Source organism: Chroicocephalus ridibundus, chromosome 1, assembly GCF_963924245.1.
Source record: "Chroicocephalus ridibundus chromosome 1, bChrRid1.1, whole genome shotgun sequence".
Lineage (NCBI taxonomy): Eukaryota > Metazoa > Chordata > Aves > Charadriiformes > Laridae > Chroicocephalus > Chroicocephalus ridibundus.
The window spans coordinates 18,314,210-18,339,246 of record NC_086284.1 but is presented as its reverse complement, the minus strand read 5'-3'; the positions used below and the strand labels follow the sequence as shown (position 1 = coordinate 18,339,246).

General features: G+C 37.8%; 1 protein-coding gene across 3 annotated transcripts in view; it reads right to left on the bottom strand.

Annotated features, from left to right (window-relative positions):
* The window catches only part of DYNC2H1 (dynein cytoplasmic 2 heavy chain 1), a 178,041-nt gene that overhangs the window by 18,313 nt on the left and 134,691 nt on the right, over positions 1-25,037 (bottom strand). For all 3 annotated transcript variants that reach the window (XM_063330001.1, XM_063330007.1, XM_063330017.1), the window contains exons 84-85: positions 16,599-16,808; positions 13,202-13,291 (exon numbers count right to left, since the gene is read on the bottom strand). In XM_063330001.1, coding sequence (XP_063186071.1) covers positions 13,202-13,291; positions 16,599-16,808 — 300 coding nt within the window. The remainder of the gene's footprint in view (positions 1-13,201; positions 13,292-16,598; positions 16,809-25,037) is intronic.

Sequence of the window (25,037 nt, the reverse complement as noted above, 5' to 3'; positions counted from 1 at the left end):
TCCTTTCCATTTTCATTAGCTAAATGTACACAGTTAATGACTCTTGTCTGCATGATTCTTTTAATGACTTAATATAACAATCTCTTTTATCATATAGCAGTAACTCCACATTCTGGTTAGGACAGATTGTGTAAATTGTTTTGTATAATAAAAGTAGGCACAATCATTTCAACTTGTATTTAATATAATCATTCTATTGCTGTCATCAAATAAACTTTTAATGTAATTGCTAAAGAGAAACACTGTCAGGAACACAGATGCTTATATTCCACCCAATTAAAGGACCAGTATGGGTGATATTAATTCTGCACTCATATAATTAAGTAGCACTAGGAAATACACAATAACAAAAACTTTCATTAGATGACAAAAGCAAAGTTTGTAATTGTTTTTATGGCTCTAAATAAATCTGAAAACTTAGCTCATTCACAGCTGTTTAATAAATAATTTAAGATTTAAATGCAATAAAAATGATAATAAAATGTATTTTACAACACGAATGTAAAAAATATCCTTCTGCTTAATTTTCTTTTTCGTCTTATATGACCACATGGCAGGATGTTAGTGAAGTGTTTCAGTCTCAAAAGACACCACCACTCTATTAAATGCATCATTTGTCACTAGCACATCCGCTGTCACTGCCGTAACGCTTGGAAGAGATCGGGTCTTGAAGGGAAGGAAGTTTAACTTAAGCTGTAGAAAGGAAGAAGTGACATTTCTTGAAAAGGAGAAATCCCGTAAAAGATTAGCTATAATTCTTTATTTCCCTCTCCTATCTTGATTCCAATAAAAATATACATTAACTTCATTTGCCAAAGTGATGCAAAGTTGTCTGACTTTTTACGTATCTTGGATGGCCGTGTAGCATTTCAGTCTGCAGGGCCTTTTTCCATCACCAACTTTGTAGAAAACTTTGCCTTTCCTACTAGGTTGGCCCAAATAATCCATGTATTTGTCACTTGCCAGCTGGATTACAGTGAGAAGATTGCCATCAGCTCCACGACGGTGTAAAATGCAGCTACTTGTCTCTTTGTGGCTCAGGTCAATACCTGTGCTCTCCCAGCTGCTCCCTCACTCCTACCTCCCATAATATGGTTTTTAAAATGTTTGCTGCAATTCAGGATTTCACTAAAAGCAGCTTTCAGTGTATGAATTAACGATACATCTTTGGTTAGAAATGGCAGCTATAACATCTGGCAAAAGGCATATGAAAGCTGAAATGGTGTATAACCTATTTTTAAAAATAAATTAAATCAATGATTTCTATTATACCAAGAATGTGGTCTACGAGTACAAACATCCTAACCCCCACAAAATTTATATTACAAAATAAAATACAAAATAGCATACACTCTTCTTTATAACTGGTTTTTTTTTCAGTATTTCAATTTTTCAGTATTTCAATATTTCATTATTTCAATATTTCCTGAGTCTTTCTTATTACAATGAAATTAGAAATTTAAGTTTGAACTGTCCATGATAGATTAATTTAGTATATGATGATTATAAACATAATACCAAAACTTACCAGCAATACCCAAAATGCTTGCAAAGCAATTCCTAGCAGGATATTTCAAAACTTCAATTAATGTGAGGTTCTGTTTGGTATAATAAAAAGAATGTTGGGGTTTTTTTTACAAAAATAAATCTCTAAGTAAGTGCAGTCTCAGGTGGTTCAAATAATATTTTTTTATGTAACTTAACATCCAAGAAGCATCTATTCCATTTTCAGAAAGAAGCCTTCCTTATCTGCTATAATCCCAAAGCAAACTAAGCGCCTCATACAGAACAGAGGAAGGAATAAAGAGGCTGCCAGATTTTCAAACTATCATTTATACAACTTCAGGATCACAGAATGTCTCTACAATGAATCAAGTACTTTTTCTTCACCGGTTCTAATTAATTCCAAATGTATTCTCTTCTACCATGATTTTCCCTTGGTGTGGTCCCAGAAGAGAATTTTTACTGAAAGAGAAAATCATATAAATCACTATAGATGTGATTAATTTCTTTGCCTAGATGGAAAACTGTATTCAGTGTTATACGAATATGCAGAGCCAGAAACCATTGAGTACCATTCTGGTTTTCCACTCGTTTTAGAAGGATTCAAAGATACTAGGGGAAAAAAATGCAGGACTTTTTGTCTAAATCTGAGAGCAAACGATGGTGAGCAGCAGTGCTAGGGCAGTAAGTATTCAGTTAACCAGAGTTTAGCTTAAGCAAAACTCAGTCAAGCAGTTATGCTGGAGTGCTTTTTTCCTCACGGTGCAGCAGCTGTTCCATAGGTTTGCTCCCCAGTGGTGGCATTCAGTGGTAAATGCCAGCAGGAGTAATTGTGCTACACTGCAAAGAAATGAAATAGGAGTATTTTTTCTAGCACTGAGACAGAGAGGGTAATGCGTAGCTTCTCAGTAGCAACCGGCATACAAGGATTTGCTCCCTGGTGGTATTTATTTTTTTTAACGTGATTTTTTCAATGTGAAATCCTTGAGCTAGTATTCTTGAGCTAGATATCCTTTATTAAATGAGCATGTGAATAGTGTAGTATTTCAGGTATATGATAAGGTCTTGACACATACTATCTTTCCAATGGTAATTCACACAGGAATTTAATTTGGAATCTTATTTTTGTTTTAAAATAGTGTTCTTTTATTATTATTATTATTATTATTATTATTATTATTATTATTATTATTATTATTATTATTATTATTATTATTATTATTATTTTAAAGCATGCAGACCAAAATTGCTGGTTAGTGCTTCAAATAAAATACCATTATTTTTTTTATTTCAGTTTGATGTGCCTCAGAAAGCCCCTGTTTGTTTGGAAAGTCTGAATACTAACACAATATCACAGTGTTAGAGCATAAAAATTCTGCGTCCGTTAGCATCAACATGCCAGCTAACAATGCGCCAGAAGCAGATGTGCAGTAAGGCATAGCTGAGGGAAGCACTGGCAAATGTGATCTCATTCCGGCTACTGTATTAATTTATTTTTATCGAAACATGAACTTAACATTCCAAGAATTGCTGTTTCTTACATTTAATAAGGGTACCAGAATGACGATGTTGCATAAGAACTGTAGCATCATACTGACAAGTTCATGACTGATGTATGCCAAAAATACCGAGTTTCAGATATTTCCTATATGATCACTAAACATAGACTCCAGTTAGACAACACCCTTATGCTTCATGCTTTCTAGTCTTTTCTTTCTCCACAACTAAATACATCAGTTACTAGGTGCTAGATTGCATTTGCAGTTACACAGAGTATAACTGGGTAAGGAAGTGTGAGAGCTGGAACTATTCCTTGGTAGAACCAGGAACTACAAAATATGCAGAGCAAAGGGGACAAACGTTCAAAGAAACTTCAGAGTCCTCTCCCTCTGAAAGAGATTTTGGTCCTACTTCCCACCGCCACTGGTAAGAAGCTGCAGGGCAGGGAAAACAGTGGCACGTAATATTCATTTGCAGGTAACGGACAATCCTGCCTACCATAAGCCTTGGACAAAGTCCGGACTCCATCAGACATAAATCCTTCGCAGAGCTCTGGAACAGGGATGCTGAAATCTGCATTGTGATGGTGTTGGTGTGACTAAACAGGTACAGAATACTCAACTTATCAAGCATTAGTAATGATGGGATGCACCACAGTAATTTGTTTTATGGTAGCAGCTTGAAGGCTATGTTACAATAAGGAGAGCCGCCACAGAACTGCTTATTTTGCTATGGTTCGTTTTCTCTGGTCAACAGCACATGAGATACAGATTTTCCATTAAGCACCGCCCTCACGCTCCTTGTTCCTCTTCTGAAACAATGACCCCCTGGACTGCAGTCATCAGTCACCCTTTTCTTCTTCTTTTTTAATTTTTTTTACTGTTTACCAGTCGTTTATTTTCTGCTAACACCGTCTCTTGAGGCTGTCAAAATTCAGAGAAAATCTCTCAGCCATGCCTGTGTCGCAGAACTCTCCTCTGTTAGCAACTATTAAGGCCTAACCTAACTCTCAGATATGTACGCAATGTTTATCAAACCCACTAAAGCAATCTAATCAGAAATTGTTTAACTCTTCGGTGTACATATCCCAAAATATACCACAATGAAAAGGCAAAGAAGGAAATTTGTTTTTCTACAAGGAAAAAGAGATCACAGAATGGAAAGTGTGGCTGATGCAACCCCAGTCTAAACATAGGAAGGACAGGATTGCGTGGCCATGCCTGTGACAGGGCATCCCAGCACACACCACGCTGGCTCCTGCCCACTGAACAGAACACTGCAACACGGGATTACTGCTCAGACTGTCAAACGGTTTGTTCAACCAAGCATAACTTTGTGAGTTCACAAAAATCAATTAAGGTTTTGGTTTTTTTTTAAATTGGTGTAATACGCTGGTATGGGTTGTTGTTTGTTCTTACATAGTAAAGCCAAGGCATTCAGAGTGAAGGTACCTCAAGTACAGTATATGAGCTATTTGAATCATAGAATCATAGAAGTATAGAATGGCTCGGGTTGGAAGGGACCTTAAAGATCATCTAGTTCCAACCCTCCTGCCATGGGCAGGGACACCTCCCACCAGACCAGGCTGCTCAAAGCCTCATCCAGCCTGGCCTTGAACACTTCCAGGGACGGGGCATTGACAACTTCCCTGGGCAACCTGTTCCAGTGCCTCACCACCCTCACAGTAAAGAATGTCTTCCTGATATTCAATCTAAATCTACCCTCTTTCAGTTTGAAGCCGTTACTCCTTGTCCTATCATTACACTCCCTGATAAAGAGTCCCTCCTCTCCCATTTGAAGCCCCTAAAGCCTTTCTTTAAACCAGAATGGGAAATTTTTTATTGTGGCCAACCCCAACAGAACAGCTCATCATCAAGGCTGTAGGTCTCTTTCAGATGTAGTCATACTCAAAGGCTAAGAGAAAGCTGAGGAGCAGTAGCATGGCATGAAGCTTCATTCAAACCCAGTAACCCAGAGAAACAGATATTATGGAGTAATTTAGGGGAAAAATATTGCACACTTTATTAAACAGCACATTTCTTTTGGTTTATTTTTAAACGTTTGGGTTTTGTTTTTTGGGTTTTTTTTAAGATACAATGGTTTAGTTTTAAAATTATTTCTGTTACAGAAATAATGTATTCATAAAATTGAACATTTGGCAGCAACAATACCTATGTCATTTTGATACCTACTGCATGAAATTTTAAAATATCCTATAGTATCATGGAATAAGAGAATAATTAGAGTTGGAAGACTTCTGGAGATCTTCTAGTCCAACTCCGCACACTCAAAGAAGGGCCAGCCTAGGGGTTGCTCAGGGGGTGTTTAACGACATTTTAAGTATGTGGAATGATAGAGATTCCATAACCTTTTCTGGGACACCTGTTCCAGTGTCTGACGCCCCTCAACATGATTTTTTACTTCCAAATGTCTTATCAGAGTTTCTCTTCTTGCAACATGTGTCTGTTTTCTCTTGGCTTATCTTAGTAAGTGCCACTATGTATTTCTAAGCAATACATGAAACATTTTTCAGGGTTTATAATTAGATATATCACTACTGAATATTTAAGAGAGAAATACTACACTGAACTGGTACAAATCAAATGCATATTCATTAGAGCAGATTAGACCCAAAAGGTACAAGGGAGAAGTTCTAAATTATAAAATTTTTGAATTTAGGTTGGAAGGAACCTCTGAAAGTCATCTGATCCAATTGCAGCTTAAAGTAGGGCCAAATTCAATGACAGTTTAGGTTGCTGAGGGCATTGTCTACTCAAGGTCTGCATATCTCCAAAAGCGGAGATTCCACGCAAACCACTCTGGACAACCTGCGCAACGTTTTTTTTGACTGAGCAGCCAAAAACCAGACAAGTGCTTCAGATGTGGGCTCCTCAAAAGTGCAGAATACAAAGAAATGGCAAGTCCCTTTGACCTTTAATAAGTTCATTAAGAATTTTGCATTTCTATAGTATCATGCCGGTACGCCCGGTATGTAGATAATTTCCGTTGATTAAATTTATCATATGTGATCATGAAATAGTTGAAATTACATACATTGAAAATGGTAATTATAGAGAACCTATAAGAAAATATATTTTGCGTGTAAGCTAAAGCATACATAACACTGTACAACAGCATAAACATGATGGGAATTTTCAAACTCAAGCTCAGATGTAGAGAACAGATTCCTCATTGGATCATAACTCTCTTAGCTCTAAGTGACTACAATTGGAATTAACAATTTAAAACTATCACTGCCTGCAAATGTGCTCTTACGCATGCTCCTCCATTTAAGGGCACACATTCTAAGTAAGTTGCTATTTATAGTATTCAGTTTAATATACCGGTAAACATACTATAGAGCAGGAGGGAATTTACCCTTTCTGCCTTTAAGCATCACTGACATGCCTAAAACGGGGATCTGAGCTTCCTATTCATAGAAGAGTTCATAGATTCCTCTTAAGAACTCTTCTCCTTCGACTTAAAGTTTGGGGGCTTTTTTCCTCAATTATGCACCTCGCTGAACATTTAGAGACAAAGACCGCACCAAGAAGAACTGGACTAAGACCAAAAAAACCCCCAAAACACCAAACCAAAATGACTCTCTGTTTACTCCAGTTTTAAAATACAGTCATGATAACTGAGCTGCTGAGCGCACCTGCATGCTCGCTGGTTACTCCATTTGAATGTGAATTCCCAAGAGTGAAATTACGGCACACACAACAGATAAACAAGGATTTAGTGAAGAATTACCCTCATGAAGCTTTTCCTTCACAAACTAAATTTGAGATGACAGTTCTGAAACTTTAACAGCTCTGAAAAATTGAATCTTTTTTATATTTGTACAGGAGTACAATATGAAACTATGTTATCATTTCAAATTCAGCTATATGGAACCTCCTTCAAAAAGAGAAAGATAGGTCAACATGAAGCACATTTCTGCCTTTCCCTAAAGAAATGCCCAAAAGACTGCTAAGTAGCGATGATGCTTGCTTGTGGAATGGCAATGCGTTTCTATTACAAAATGGGCTTACTTTTTTATATATATCTGCAAATGTTATCTGAGGAATAGTTATATCCTCAAACCAGGACACGTTACCATTGATCTTGACCAATTGAATCTCAAATCAAGAGACGAAATATTTTGTAAACTATTTCACCAAACCAGTTCCCACCAAAACATCTACAGTTCAAACCAGAACTATGATCACATCTAGTTAGTTTTTAGTTACAAAGCTGTCTTATTACTCTAAGAAATGTTTTTCTATGTCTGTGTGTATGACTATGAAATCAAAATTATAAATCAAACAATAAAGGATTTTGAATATATTGCTAATTATCAGTAGATACAATATTTGTGTCAGTATAGTGCTAATCAGAAGAGCCAGTTACTGTGACCAAGTTGTCTAGAAGAAAGGAAAGCAGATTGATGGAATGTACCTGGAAATTGGTGTATTACCATGTGTTGCAGCCTTCTCATTTACTAATGGCTGGAATTTAAAATTACCAAAATGTTTGACAGCATAACATAAGGCAACTCATTTTCATATGCAAATGATAATAACTTCCGTTTCTACCACTTGTACTACAATTAACCTTTTTTTGCTTGAGCTTTTGTCAGACAAGACTATCCATTTTACTGTGCTTTCTCTTTTGCATACAGCTTTGTCCACGATAGAGACATGATGAAAAACAAATTATTAGAAACTGAGCAATCTACACTTCAAATGTTAACAGTTCAAATGTATACAGTTTTATTAATATTTTATCATTGTATTTCAGATTTCTTACTGTATCGTGAAAATGTGTCTTGTAACTTAAAGAGAAAAATCAATGAATGAATGCTGATTATTTTATTAGATTAAGCAGAACATACCAACTACAGCTTTAAATCTTATATAACACATGGTACAGTTTCTTATAATTTATGGAGTATATAAATACTAACTTGCATCCATAGAGAAAATACAGACCACTAAATCTAGTTCTTTTAAATATAAACCGAGGTTAGAAAAAAAGATCATTTTCTTGGAAATAAGGTATTTTCTCAGAAAGTGCATACAGACAATGACCTGGGGTTTTCTTTTTTATGCAACACTTACTTACAAAAATATTTTTATGGGTGATCGCCTTCTGCAATCAATATTCTACAATCAGAGAGCTGAACAACTGGGTAGTGGTATGATAAAGGAAGCTGCTGAAACCTCTGCTTACAAGGTAGTACTTAATAATTAAAAAAGAGTAGCCGTTCTCACAAAACGTACTTAGAAATCTGAGAGTTTAATCAACAGGAGCTGAATTCTTTTTATATGGTCTACATTTCAAAACACTTAGAAAAGCCCATATAGAAAAGCCATAACTTGTAGATGCCTCAATTTAACAGACCATCTAAACTTCACTGGGATTAAGCTTCAACAACTCCCAATGAATCCAAACAGAATGCAAGTCGAGATGTCTTTCCTTTTCCAATGCTGTTTTTTAAAAACTGTTTTTTTCATGCATAAAGTAAATTGTTTTCCTAAAACTTGAGATAATCCTTGCCCATTGACAACCAAAAAAATATTTCCATTTAAAACTGCAGATTTCCACTTAAATCTGCAAAAGTTTGCAGATGTAGCGTGAAAGCCCACTGTATTCTGCAGGACAAGAATTCTTTCACTACAAGAACTAGTGATTTCAGTTCCTCTGGAAAGTAAAGTCTTGAATTGGTGCACAGAACAGAAAAGAAAACTTAAGGAACCCTTCCACCTCAGGCACCCAGGCATGAACACAGCTTTCTGTAAGTCACAAGAGTACACGAACTCTCTGTGAGTAAAAAATCCTTCAGCTTCTGCTTTAGCTTCCTTGGAAGCTAGACTTTACTTCAGTGGGTAACTCCTATGAGCTCTGCAAGTCTGAGACTTTCATCTTACATTCCAGGTAGCATCCTGTTTGGATGGTTTATCTTTATAAAGCACTACTACTACTACTACTTTATAAAGCACTACTACTTTCATCTTACATTCCAGGTAGCATCCTGTTTGGATGGTTTATCTTTATAAAGCACACTACTTAATTGATATAATCTAACTGAAACAGTGATTAAAAAGGGTCATGATATGACAGCTGGGTCTATCAGAGCTTCAAATTTGCCTATTACATGAGAGACAAAGAAAACATCAACATTTTTATAGCAGTACTTGCAAATTTCCAATTTTTACCAAGCAGTTATCACTTAGATAAAAGGTCTTGAAAGATATATCCTGTCTGATAAATTCTGAACAAAATGAAATCATGCTACAACATGATGAGAGCCGTGGGGCCCAATTCAGACTCAGTTTCTTAGCAGATAATGTCAGGCTGCAGTTGTATTTTTGTTTTGATACTCATGACAGCTGGAGAAGCCAAGAAAAGCAACAGAAAAACACCAATTCTTCAGAATAAGGTGGATTTTTCGTAGCATTCTGAACTTCGAATTAAAATAATGGAATGGGGGGATTGAAAACACAATATTTTTGTGAATTTTGTTCTTTAATATTAGAATCCTAAATCTGAAGTATTCTGCACTGTACAGATACCTAGATAACAGCTGTTCAAACAGACAGAAAGTGATGTGAGGAACAAAGACAAGGTGGGGAACGCAGCCAACCTAATCCATTTGAATCAGCAGCTCCTAACACCATAAAAGACAAATCATTAAGCTGTTGTCCCTGCTGCAAAGCCTGCTGAGGCAATCTATCAGAAAAAACTCAGAAATTCTACACAAACTAAGCAGGATTACAATTTCAGAGGTACAGGACTTCTTACAGAGTGCCCAAGCAGGTGAACGTGGGGACCGAACATGACAATTCTGGGATTGTACGATATTTATTATGGGAAGGACAAAGGTGGGTAAAGGTGGATGGGAGATGAACAGGAATGGGAAAACAGATAGAGAGGTACAAAAGGGCAGGTCGTACATAGAGAGGCTGCTGGTCAGTACACTTTGGCCAACCTTGTACCCGATCACCAGAGTCTGTCCTATCCTCCTTTTAAGCTCTATTTTGAGTTGTTTTTGCATCTGACATTTGCCTGGGCTGCTGGTTTGCCCCTTAATAGCTGGAGTTCTGGGTCTCCTCTCTCTCTTCTGCTGGTATTCATAGCCATGAGAAGACACTTATCTACAGACTGAGATGGACTTAAATTCCATTATACACTGATGTATATTATTGCTGAGCCAAATCATGTACCACGAGAGAGGGAAACCAGAGAACACATTTAAGATGCCACCATGAGGGAGCTGGGAGTATAAGGACCAAGAATTACAACCAACACAAAGATCCATGATGACTCATAAGCTTCTTATCTTAACGTTGATAGCAAATAAATCACTGTAGACAGACAAGCTGAAACACGATATTGTAAAGTTCAATGTCAGCATTGCTAGCTGAAAGTATTCAGAACTCTTCATTTTAGAAGAATGTTCAATACACAGAATTTTATTTTTTTTTTAATTTAAATCAAAAGCTAACATCCAAATACCAGAACTTCCACCTGGGCAGAAATCACATATTTCCATCAGCTCCGTCACCACAACATCATACACAGCAAAACATGGCTCTATTGCATTATGTATATACTGATTTATTCACACTTTAAGTAGGCAGATTTCCTTTTTTTTTATTTTGCTTTTACTGAGTGAATTCAAACCTGAGAAAATGAAACACCTGTTGTTTTTCTGTACCTTGTTCTGTAATGCTCTCAGAACATCTTTACACTTCTATAAATTCTGCTATAATTATTCTACCATCTGGGCCTATATTTTGGGTTCCTCCCCACCCCCATTAAATGTTTGTAACAAAGCAGTTGCTTTTATTATTTTCTTCACTGGCAGCAAACATCTTGACAGGGCAGCCTTTAACTAATGACCCAAGCAGAGACTTACTGCATCCTTAGTAGACACAATCTTTTAGTACAACTTTGCTGCTTCAATGTCTCCTATTTACCTCTTGAAAGTCAAACCTGTCTCAAACACTGAAGGTAGAAGTTAATATCTTAAGAGTGAATGAAACAGAGGGAGGTATGAGAAACTATCAAAAAACCACGACAATAGAGTTCATCACATAAAACTAAACCAACCCAAGATATGACCTTTATTCAAATATAAATCTGAAGATAATTTTCGGAGTTATGAGAAAATCTTCATTGAAGCCTTTATTGAATTTCTGAATACCAAATTCATAATTAACTATTGATAAATTACATTTATAAAATCAATAATGAAAAGTCACTAAAAAGGGAAGTTAATTAAAAAATAATCAAGTCTAATCAAAATCTTCGTGTAATATGCACAGACATGAATTGGAATCACATTTAAGGAAAAAGATGATTCAACTGAAATGCAGAATTAGAAATAGTCAACATTTTCTCGTAAAATACATACAGAAATAAAAACACAGAAATTGTATTTCAGATATGATCTGACTAGAAGATTAAGAAGCAAAATGGACTGATAATGTATTATTAAAAATTGCTTCAAATACAACTGTATTACATATTTGACACCAAAAAAATCATAGAAAAATATAATAACCACTATCTGGTCATCTGTCACTACTTTCCATTGTCACTAACAAAAACATTACAGTTAAATATCTACTGTAAAGCTCTGCCTTAATAATCTGTTCCTCTCTCACAGTAAATAGGTGTTTAAAATTGTAAATTATGTCTTCATAATAATTTTACATAAAAATGACTAATCCAAATGTACAATATTGTCAGCAGTTTGAACAATGAAAAAGGAAGATTACTATCATGGTGATATAATGCAGCACATTTGCCCATAGTTGACTGAAGTAATATATGGAAATAAAAATTTTTGAATATGCTTGATTGAAAAATCATTACTGTTAACACTAATTTTATCCTGTTACACTCTGCTACATTATCTCCACTTTGTATGGGAGGTGTATTCCACACAGAAGCTTGAACTCTAATCTCAGGCTTCCATTAAAAAAAATTCACGTAAGTGAGGAAAATCATATGCAGTTTGGTCACAACCAAATAAAGGTAGAAGCCACAAGCTGCAAGGTACTCTTGAAGATTATGAACACTGCTGACTCAGCCACAAGTGATGTTTTTTCAATAATAATGACTACAATAGTCAGTCAGAAGGGACAAAGTTCAACTCTAGTTATATGACCAACATAACATCTGAACATGCATTATCACTTGTTGCCATATATATTTATGCTTTGTTGTTTATAATTTGAGCCTTTTTGTGAAGGAAAAGATAAAAAAAAAAATTAAGCATTAGCCAAAATAAATGGTTTGCGTAACGAGAATCTTATGACTAATTCGGAACCATCCATTTGATAGATTCTTTAGAAAAACTAATGCCTAGAAATCATGTTCCCCTCAAATCTTCCTTCTGAATCTGACAGTCAACACTACTGGTCACAGAAATCTTCTTCATATCCCACTGTACAAGACTGTGTTAATCAAGGTCAAAACCAGCAGCTTCCAATTTCTTGCCTAGTAGTAATAGAGGATCTGTCCCTCCTAAAAGAATCTTTCTTTCTGGAAGGTTCTTGCAGTTTCCTCTCTATGTATACAACATGATGAAATCTGTTTCCTTAAATACTAATTAATTTAAATAAACGACTTTTTAAATTGTCCGCCTATTATCCCAAATATTCCTCTGCTGTTAATCAAAATACAGATAGATTTACCTTAACTAAAAATTTTCTTCTTCACTGTAAGACTGTAGATTGACAGAGCTGTTGTCAGAGTCTGCAGATGTCGTCTTTATTTGCTTCAAATACTAGTCTTCTATTAATTTCTACTTTAACTCTATTAGAATTGCTTCACTTTATCTCTTTATACGTGTCTCTCTACCAGATTAAAGAGTGTGTCTTGACTTAGATGTAAAGATTCATCTGAGTAAATAAATCTATCTTTTCCCCTGCAGTTCATCAAAAAGACTAATGACTAACATATAAGATCTCAATCTATTGTGAAATAACTAACAACATTACTGTATTTAAAGTTACTGACTTCAAATTGCTCAGTCCACTGTCTTCACATTTTCACCTACCTTTAAATTTTCACATGCCTTTTCACACATCTTCTAAAACTTTTTACGACTTGTGTTTGGAAGGGCGTACTGTAGTGCAATTCACATAATATACCATGTCACTGAACACCAGCATACTGAGGTAAAATGACTCTTTAAAATTACCTGTATAGCAAGTGCTCGAGCTACAAGACTTCTAAGATATTGCAAAGGATCTCCTGGACCTTCCCACTTGCTTTGCCATGTGAGGGGACACTGAAATAAAAATGCATTTACTGAAAGTATCCATTTCAAAAACATCATCATTACACTTTAAGCTAGCAATCTGAATGAAATTAAATAATTCAGAGATCAAATATACTCAGAAATTAAAAAGGCAATACAAGTAATATAATGATCAAAGTATACAACCACTAATAGGAAGGTCATATTCCTGCAAATTCTTTATGTGGCCCACAGAGATACAGTGCTGGTGGAGAGCTTACAAGAGCCTCTGCTACTTAATAAGGAAACTACTCAATTAGGGCTACAAAGATGATTAGGGGACTGCAACATCTCTTTTATGAAGAAAGGTTGAGGGATTTGGGTCTTTTCCATCTGGGAGAAAGACGGCTGAGGGGGGACCTTATCAACACTTACAAATACTTAAAGGGTGGGTGTCAGGAGGATGGGGCCAGGCTCTTTTCAGTGGTGCCCGGGGACAGGACAAGAGGTAATGGGCACAAACTTGAGCATAGGAAGTTCCACCTAAACATGAGGAGGAACTTCTTTACTTTGAGGGTGGCAGAGCACTGGCACAGGCTGCCCAGAGAGGTGGTGGAGTCTCCGTCTCTGGAGACATTCCAAACCCGCTTGGACGCGTTCCTGTGCAACCTGCTCTGGGTGACCCTGCTCTGGCAGGGGGTTGGACTAGATGATCTCCAGAGGTCCCCTCCAACCATCTACTATTCTGTGATTCTGTGAAACACCAGTAGGTTCCACAAACACTTCAAAAAGGCCTAAGTCCCTTCTTTCTCTGAAAGCCACAACACCATCTTTCAGCTGCAGCCACAGGTTCCCACTCCTTTGCTGCTGCCTCCTCAGACTTGAGCAAACAGTTGTGTGGCTCTGTGGTGAAGTGAATCTGGTACAATTCCTCCGCACGATTATTTTCTCATCATCTTAAAGTGTTTGTAAAACAACACCTGAGAATAAAATCCTGCAAGACCTCTCCATACGAAATTTGTCACTGATTTCAAAAAGAAAGGTTTAAAAGATCCTCTGTTAGATTTCCTCCTTATAGAAAAAGGATAAAAAAATTAATTGTAGCTCCTCTACAGGAACCTGTAAAGCACACTGAAATTGACTCTGCAAGATTCTCCTACTTAAGTGAAAGAGAACTGATGTAAATCATTACCTGGGGAATATTGCACAATGCTGAAGACGCTGAGCAGAATATACAGTTTATACTGTTTAACGTTTACAGCTGCATTTTCAAGGAGGTTCACAGTCTAATAGCATGTGCTGAACAGATTTTCAAAATCTGATCACAGAAGTTCATAAGAAAAAGTGTGTTTCAAAGTAAATACTCTAGGTGTACCTTTTATATATAAAAAACAGAAAAAACCTGGATCTGTGGACACTAATTAATAATCAATTTAATAAAGTGGAGTACATACAAGACAATTAATAAAGCACAGATAAACGCATGGTTTTTTGCATAATTATGCTTTTTGAAAATTTTTTGTATTTGAAACTATTATCCTTGCATTTTTGCAGACTTGTTTGCTAGATATGCATTTGCAGGCAGCTCACTAATCTATCATTTAGAAGGTATTCGCCTAATGTTGCTAATATGTTATTCTAAATTACTGTAAATCTAAAGTAACAGCTTAGCTAATTGTAACTATGGAAGCATATTTCAGATGTACACTAATATATCAATTTTGCACAAATAAGACGCATTGCTGAAACCATCAGAAGTCATACGTTTATTGAGTTTCACATTTCCGTTGGTAATCTAGCAGCTTCTTCAGCTGCTATAGTCTTAAAAGAACTACAACCCTGGTGTTTTCAAAATACAAATTTTTAAAAATAGTCCTTTATTACGTAACGTGTGACCACACTAAACTAAACAAGAACAGTGTACAGAAAATACATGAAACGAACGACTTTAAGATGATAAATATGGTGAGGTTTAGCTGCCATGCCAAGAGCGTAGCATTAACCTCTCTGGAGAGCTGCTGAAAAGATTGCTTTATGGTCACAATGCAATAAAGTGATCTGCGTCAAGGTAAATGGGTAAGTAAGCAGATGAAATGCCAGAAACACTTTGTTCAATATATCAGGAAGCACCGAATTGATGTTTGTGAGAGATAAAAATGCATAGAATCTTTAAGTACATTTTCGTAACAGTGATCAGCTTCATAGTTCCTGCTGCTTCCAATTTGAGTGTGACTTAAGCACACAAGCAAGCCATACTGTCTTGCTCAGTAACAAGAAATATAAGTGTAAATACTAAAAAATGGCTATTACATGTATCACTTGAATTCACTACGACTTGTACTTAGCACCAATTTCTACCACACAGTCCAAACGTGTTTAAAAAGGCAATAGGATTGCTAACATGAAAATGTTAATTTATTCTAATTCTACTGCAATTTTGCTAACAAATGCTGTCTTGTGAATTTGGAAAGACAAAGAATTTAATTATTGTTTTAATTAGAAATTTGATAGATCAATAAATGGATAACAATCTTTTTAACAGTACTTGTTCCTCACATGAAGATAAACAAGATGTTAATAGGAGATATCGCTCATTGTGGGGCCAATCAATACCTACGCATGAGCATCAACACAATTTATCAATTGCTGTAGGTGAAACAAAACCACAGAGTTTCACCTCAATGTTTGACTATGTTTGGAATCCAATTATCTAGCTATTAATAACAGAGCATGTAAATTTGCTGTCACTAATTGTATCAGTTCATAAACATACCCAGTTTTCTGCCCGAAAACATGGAGAAAGTACACGTACAAAATTTGGTTGCTTTTCTCACATATCAAGAATACAGAGTGAGGTGATAGGTTGATATGATAAGCACAGTGCATCTGGTGTCATATGGCAATAAACCATGCCAAATACATGCAGAGAGCAAATTGTGATTACAACTGCAGTAACAATTAAATTTTAAGAAACTGTAAAAAGGAAGGAAAAGGACAGATTCACATGTTCTACTGGCTAATATATTTGACTTATCTAGCATAATTTGGTATTTGAAATGGAAATAGTATTCCACAACTTCTAATCTTACCAGATTTGTCCTTAAGAGAAAGCTTGATGAAAGTACAATATACTCAGAAGCTTCTGCAAGTACTTAAAGCAACATTTTTCTGGCTTTTCACTCCAGAAAAAACGTGGTTCTGATTTAGAGTCAATATCAATACAAGAACTCCATTTTAGAGTCTCTATCAATAAAAGAACTTAGAACAAATGGTGACATGAAAATATGTATCAGAATTTTATTGTTTCCTTGGTTTTTTTTCATTTCTTATAATGTATACTCATGACAAAATGACTTACCTTCTGATTTAGCAGAGCGCTTGCTAGTCTTTGTACTTCAGAACTCAGTAATGAGGTACCTCTGATGACTTTACTTAAAGAAGCAAGTGACTGATGGACACTTTGCACAAGGCGAATGGCATTGAATTGTTCCAGAGTAATGAATGATAAGATTGGAGATCCTTGTTGCTCCACAGGAGGAGACACCTTCTGATGAATCAGGTTAGAATTCTAAGAAAAAACACATGATGTCCAGTTAATAATATTATTTTACACAACATATTATTTGTTTAATTTGTAATACTTCATATGACCTTGTTAGCCTTGAAGTAATTCAGATATCTCCCCTTTCCTGACACTGGATTAAAACTATAATGATACTTTCAGTACTGTCCGTGAAATGTTCAATAAAGGCACCACTCTTCTGAGACAAATCTGTCTACCCAACTACTTCAAAAGTACTGGAATTTATGGAAAATCTTCACTTAGATGAATTACCGTGTCAATGCGTCAATATAAAAAGCAGTAGTGTACTCAGCGTAACAAGATTGTATAGGGTACTATAAACCAGCTGCCAAATATAGCTCTTCTTTGATAAGACTAGTTCAACCTGGAAGCAAATTAAATACAAATAAATAATAAATACAAAATAAATATAATATTCTGTGTATCTCCTGAGTAACTCAGACTCTGAGAGGTACCACTGCTGTCACGCTGACATTTTCATTACTTATTTCCATTCCATTACAGCCACTGAAAGTCCAAATTTATTCAATAATTTCAAGAGGTGGTATAATTTTACAAACCTTAATTCATATGCAGCTTATTACGTAAGTATGTTTTAGCATGTGTTCTGAAACTGCCAACATGCCATATGACAAGATGGTGCACTGAATTCATTATGGAATTTAAACCTTTATTGGAAAAATCTACAAGGCACAAAGGCAAAAAGAAAACCCTAGCCTTTGGGAAAACAATATTTTGCTATAGATAAATATATTTTGCTGTGGATAGATAACTGGTTGAAAGACAGAGCTCAGAGGGTCGTGATTAGGGGCACAGAGTCTAGTTGGAGACCAGTGACGAGTGGTGTTCCCCAGGGGTCACTACTGGGTCCAGTCTTCTTCAATATATTCATCAATGACCTGGATGAGGGGATAGAGTGCACCCTCAGCACGTTTGCTGATGACACAAAGCTGGGGGGGGGTGGCTGACACACCGGAAGGCTGTGCTGCCATACAGAGAGACCTGGACAGGCTGGAGAGCTGGGCAAAGAGGAACCTTATGAAATTCAACAAGGGCAAGTGTAGGGTTCTGCACCTGGGGAGGAACAACCCCATGCACCAGCCCAGGTTGGGGGCTGACCTGCTGGAGAGCAGCTCAGCTGAAAGAGACCTGGGAGTCCTGGTGGACAACAGGATGACCATGAGCCAGCAATGTGCCCTCGTGGCCAAAAAGGTCAATGGCATCCTGGGGTGCATCAAGAAGAGTGTGGCCAGCAGGTGGAGGGAGGTCACCCTCCCCCTCTACTCTGCCTTGGTGAGGCCGCACCTGGAGTACTGGGTCCAGTTCTGGGCTCCCCGGTTCAAGAAGGACAGGGAACTGCTGGAGAAGGTGCAGCAAAGGGCTACCAAGATGATTAGGGGACTCGAACACCTCTCTTATGAAGAAAGACTGAGGGATTTGGGTCTGTTCAGTCTGGAAAAAAGACGGCTGAGGGGGGATCTTATCAATACTTATAAATGCTTAAAGGGTGGGTGTCAGGAGGATGGGGCCAGTCTCTTTTCAGTGGTGCCCAGGGACAGGACGAGAGGTAATGGGCACAAACTTGAGCATAGGAAGTTCCACCTAAACATGAGGAGGAACTTCTTTCCTTTGAGGGTGGCAGAGCACTGGCACAGGCTGTCCAGAGAGGTGGTGGAGTCTCCGTCTCTGGAGACATTCCAAACCCGCTTGGACGCGTTCCTGTGCAACCTGCTCTGGGTGACCCTGCTCTGGCAGGGGGTTGGACTAGATGATCTCCAGAGGTCCCTTCCAACTCTATGGTTCTGTGATTCTATGATTCGATTTCTAGAAACCTATTAAAGGTAAAATCAGATTTTACTTTTTCTGAAGTATCTCTTCTTAAAATAACAAATAGTTTTTACTTTTTTTCAGATTAAATGAACTTCTGAACCATCTCATGGCATCTTACTTTCCAGAACACACAGGATGTCTGCTTCCATAATCATTCCCAGGTGCTATAAATTTGTCAGAACTTTCATGTGTTTTTAATTTCAAGTTCATACTGCACTCAACTACCAAACAAAAATATAAGAAAAGATAGGTGAAAGACTAAGCTAATTACTGTTCAAAGTATAAGAAACATACAGTATTTAGAAATGTTATGTTTTGTATTTTGTCTTTGCATGCATCCTGAAATCACAGTAAACAGTTTAGCTTCAGTTTTTCTGAGACCATTGTTTGTTGAGTGTATATATATAAACTGTAATGTAAAACTAGCACAAGCTAGTTGATAATTTCTTACTGGAGTATTTAATGGCACGAAAAAGGAAGAACAAAGACACTGAAACTTGCAGGCTTTGCTCAGACTTTCACATATACTGTCTTAATTCACAAAAAACTTACTGAAAGAGAAGGCCTCTAAGTTCTTCAATACCGCCCTTTACATAACAGTCTCCTATGAATTGCATATTCATTTCATCACTCTTTTTAATGCTTTCTCCTGAGAATTTTTTAAAACAACCCATCTGTCATTTTTATAGGAAAATTAAACACAAATACTGATAGCAGCTTATACATTTAATGTTCTATCACATTCCCTTAAAATCCATTATGTATATAACTCGTATCAGCTTTAAAAATATCCTTATGACCTGCTTGGGAATTAAGATGAAGAACTGCTGAAGTACTGACTGCTATTTCTAATCATAAGAAACTGAAGATACCTTCTAATCTTTAACATTAACTACTGCATTATGCTACCACTATTAAATTAGGTGTATTTTGAGACTTTGATCATATTCCCTTTTTCACTTCTGTACTTGTTACTATCTCAGTACAATATAAGACTTCGTATAGTTGCACTTAAGCAGCTCCAGAGCTCTCCTGCATTACCCTCCCAAACTCAAGCTTTTTCAAACTCCAGTATGTTCAGAAAACTGCCCCCTCAGAAATGTAACAAATATAATGAAAATAAACTCATATACCTCCACTAACTAGTTCTGCATTTGATTCAAAATTCAGTTTTGGTGGTGGGTTTTAGAAACCTCCATTGGCCTTTTGATGTACCTATTCTGCCTCCTCCTCCAAGTCTCTCTGCCTGTCCTTTTAGATATTAGCCCCACGGTTTATTACACAAATCTTCCATTGTTGAAAATACAAGAATGACTCTGTATTTCTGCTTCACTGATTTTCCTTGGAGAAAAAAAAACACTGTTTTTGTTAAAGCTGAGGTTTCTAATGTTTTAGGTAAAAGAGCAACAACCCATTAATTTTCAAAACTACTTTTGCAATTGTTTTGCAACATTATGCAACTTTGTGAAAATTAGTTAGCCTTCAATTTACAAACACAGTAAAAGATAAGGCAGAACATGTCATGGCAGCTTATGATTATATATTGAGCAAAAATAATTTTGAAGCAGTTGCTTCCAAATTTTTATTATGGGGCGGCCTTACAACTTTCATGGAGGTACTAAAGAGTTTCCCTGAAATAAGGCAGAAAATCCATTCACCTTGCAACAAAAATATTGCACTGATTCCTTCCTCTCTCTACTCATGAGAAATAGACATTTGGACATGACGAAACACTTATGCAGCCCTGTTGCACCCTGATATGTTTTTGGTTTTCTGAAAACTATTATATGATGGGCGACGCCTGAATTCCATTGGACAGTGATTTCCAACCGATCCAGTTATGTGCCAATGCAGTGCTTATACACATCCTGATCTGTCATGTCAGAAGGCTATGTGGGAAGAGGACGGGCACCAGGACGCAGTCCGGTTGAATTATTCTGGTGGCCCAGACCTGGCCAACAGGTTGTAGTGGGCCATCCTTCCACATTAGGGAACATTTTTTTAAAAATTTGTGTAACATTTGTTTGATCATTTATTCAGTGATAGCTTCACTTTTTCAAGTAAACAGTCTTTTGTGCAAACTCATACTGAGCATCTGAGTATTAATATAATCTGAGTATTAATAATAAAAATATTATATACTATATATAATATGAATATTATATAAGCATATGAGTATTATATAATAAGAATAATAAACTCCCCAGCTTAAAGATTTCAGAATATCTGAATAACTGGTAGTAACATTTAACAGGGCTTTGCAAAATGTACGCCAGCGAGAGGAAAAAGGAGCCAATTTCCAGAAATATTTCTGAAAAAGCAACATATAGGTCCTCATTACTGTATTAATATATAAGAATTATTTCCTGTTTCAAAATGTCTAAAATGAAAGAGCTAAAATTTCCAATACATATCTGCCATTTTTGCTGTTGGGCCACAAAGACTGTGATAGCTCTCAAAACTGACCACAGAGGACTACTATTCAAAGAATCACAAAACAGTTGAGGTTGGAAGGAACTTCTGGAGATTGTCTAGTCCAACTCTCTGCTCAAACCTACAGCAGGTTGCCCAGAACTGTATCCAGTCAGGTTTTCAGTACCTCCAAAGACAGAGACTCCACAACCCCTCGTTCCAGTGTTTGACCATCTTCACAGTAAATAGTTTTGTCTTATGTTTAAATGGTATTTCCTGTATGTCAGTTTGTGCCCATGGCCTCTCGTCCTGTCACAGGACACCACTGAGAAGCGTCTGTCTCTGTCTCCTTTGCTCCCTCCCCTCAGCCAATACACACTAAATAATAACATTCCCCCCAAGCCTTGTCTTCCCCAGACTGAATATTCCCAGTTCTCTCAGTCTTTCCTTGTATGACAGATGCTCTTGTTCCCTAATCACCTCAATGACCCTTGGAAATAATTCCCAAGGAAATAATTTCCAGGACTATTTGCTCAATCACCTTCCCAGGTGAGGCTAACTGACCTATCGTCCTCTGGATCCTCCGTTTTGCCCTTCTTAAAGAAAGGAGTGACGTTTGCTTTCTTCTAGTCCTCAGGAATCTTACCCAATCACACTGGTCTTTCAAAGATAACTGAGAGCTGCCTCACAACGGCACCAGCCAGCTTCCTCAGCACTGGTGAGGAACATGGTGCATCCCATGAGGCGTGTGGATTTGTTTACATTCAGTTTATTTAAACACTCCCCAACCTGATCCTCTTCTCCCAAGGGTAAGTCTTCCTTGCTCTGTACTTTGCCACTGCAACCTGGGGTTGGCGAAGGCCAGACTTACCAGTAAACAGAAGTAATAAAGGCATTTAGTACTTCAGCTGTCCTCTGTGGCCAAGTCCTTATTTCCATTCAGTAGCGCACCTACACTTTTCCTAACCTTCATTTTATTGCTGGCGTACTTGTAGAAACCCTTTTTGTTGCCATTGTGATGGGTTAACAGCACCACACCTGCTGCTAAGTTACAGGCTGGAAAGTTAACGCCAGCCCAGCCATACATGGTGGTGGTGGGTTGACCTTGCCTGGCTGTCAGCTACCCACCAAGCCACTCTACCAATCCCCTCCTCGGCAGGACAGGGGGAGAAAATACGATGAAAAACCTTGTTGGCCAAGATAAAAGCAGTTTAATGGGAAAAAAAAAAAAAAAAAGCCAAAGACTGCACGAGGAAGCAAAGCAAAACCAAAGGAGATTTATTTTCGACTTCTTATCAGCAGGCAATGTCCAACCACTTCCTGGGAAGCAGAGCCTCTGTGCATAGTGGTTGCTTCAGAAGACAAGCGCCTTAATAATGAATGCCCTCCCCGTCCCCCCCCCCCCCAGCCTTTCTCTTAGCTTTTATCACCGAGCATGATGTCACATGGAATGAAATAACCCTTCAGTCAGTTTGGGTCAGCCGTCCAGCTATGTCCCCTCCCAACCTCTTGCCCACCCCCAGCCTACCAGCTTTTCTGGGGGGTGGGAGGTTGTAGAGAAAGCCTTGATGCTGTGCAAGCACGCTCAGTAACAGCCAAAATACCCATGGTCTAGCACCAGCACAGTTCTAGCCACAACTGCAAAGTACAGCACTATATCCACCGCTATGAGGAAAGTTAACTCCATCCCAGCCAAACCCCGTACACCAGTACAGCTCTTCACATCCCTCACCAGCTTCAACTCCAGATACGCTCTGGTTTCCCTAACCCCATCCCTGCACAGGTTTCCAGCCTTTGCCATCCTGCAAGTCTTTACTTCCTATCCCACAGATGCAGACTCCACCTGTACCTCCTTCAGGAAAGTTGGAGGCTTAGCTCTTCAAGCTGCAGCGTCTCAGAAAAAATCCGGCTAATCTATTTCTGATGCTGCTAAGTCCACTGACTTCCTCCTCTCACAGCCCCTTAAACTGATGATGCAAATCCTCAACCGAGCACACATCTCCCGCAGGTTAGAAGACTACCTCCTGCTGCCCCAGCCTAAGGAAGAGGCATTGGGCACTGCCTATAATTCAAGAGCTGTAGAGCTCCATCCTCTTTCTGAAGCTCTGTCTGAGTCAGTTCTCATCTTAGAGGGTCCATTGCTCCAACAGCAGTTGGGGGCTGTGCCCTGTGGCACGTCACTATGGTTGCTGAGAAGGTGTATCCTCCACTGAGCGAAGTTGCTGGTCTTCTCCAAGCTCTTCTGCACAAACTGCTGTGCCAACTGCTGCGTGCATTTGCTGCCTCTGTTAGCTGCACTCAATACTATTGATTGAGAGATTAAAATTTGCACTCATGAAAAAATACAAGTATTATTTTACACACTTTAATGTGGTATAATTCTTCAGTGGGCATATGACTAAGAAGTTTAACTGTCCATTTACAGATTTGTGAAATGTTGTCCAATATTAGGTAAACTGTTTGTTTTATCACTGATTTCCGAAATTCATTTACAACATAGATTCCATAGAGATTCTGTCAATTTACCTGTATTAGATACTATAAATTATTTGGACTGATTTGTGTACGATGAAACACTGATATTTAGTCCAGAGAAATACACAGTCAAATGCTATTATTTTATCTAAACTTGAACACTAGATTACAAAACACAAAAGTGATCACCATACAGTATTGAGAGTGTACAGACAAAAATATGTCCACACTTAAAGATTATGATCAATTACTCCAATATAAATTCTACAGGACAAACCCATGTCAAGTGGTAAATTTTGTATGCTTCAGAAGCATCAGCACTTAGATGTACAATAACTATTTTCAAGGTATTTGTAAGATAATCCTTTCTGAGTTAATCCTTCATTTACATACTCAGCACTGGAATAAAAATGTTTAAAAACATACTTAATCTTTGTCTACATATTAACAAGCTTCTGAGAGTTTTTTTGCCTCTGGAATACAAGGTAGCTGATTTTTAAAACTGCTTTGAATTTATAAATAGTTTAGCTAGACTCAATTCAGATCTATACTGGGCACTTCCTGAGTTTGAGTAGTTTGAAACAGATATTTGACCGTTATTTCCAACTACCCTTAGTGATAAGCACATTTGACAGGTAGAAGACTAATAATTGCTTCTTGTAAATAAAATGGAAGGTATTGCCAGCATCTATTCCATCTGCCACTACTTTACTACTGTCTGCATCCAATGGATAAAAGAAGATAATAGTAATAACCACCACCTCATGGAGTTCAACAAGGCCAAATGCAAGGTCCTGCACCTGGCTCAGGGCAAACCCCGTTATCAGTACAGGCTGGGGGATGAACTGATTGAGAGCAGCCCTGCTGAGAAGGACCTGGGGATACTGGTGGTTGAAAAGCTGGACACGAGCCAGCAATGTGCACTTGCAGCCCAGAAAGCCAACCGCATCCTGGGCTGCATCAAAAGCAGCGTGGCCAGCAGGTCAAGGGAGGTGATTCTGTGCCTCTACTCTGCTCTGGTGAGACCCCACCTGGAGTGCTGTATCCCAGATGGTCCAGAGGAGGGCCATGAAAATGATGAGAGGGCTGGAGCACCTCTCCTCCGAGGACAGGCTGAGAGAGTTGCGGTTGTTCAGCCTGGAGGAGGGAAGGCTCAGGGGAGACCTTGTTATGGCCTTCCGATGCATAAAGAGGGCTTCTAAGAGAGATGGAAAAGACTTTTTACCAGGGCCTGTGCTGACAGGAGAAGGGGCAATGGTTTTAAACTGAAAGAGGGTAAATTTAGACTGGATATAAGAAAGACATTTTTTACAATGAGGGTGGTGAGACACTTGAACAGGCTGACCAGGGAAGTTGTGGATGCCCCATCTCTGGAATTGTTTAAGGTCAGGTTGGACCGGGCTTTGAGCAACCGAATCCAATGAAAGATGTCCCTGCCTGTGGCAGGGGGGTTGGACTAGATATCTTTAAAGGCCCCTTCCAACCCAAACTATTCTA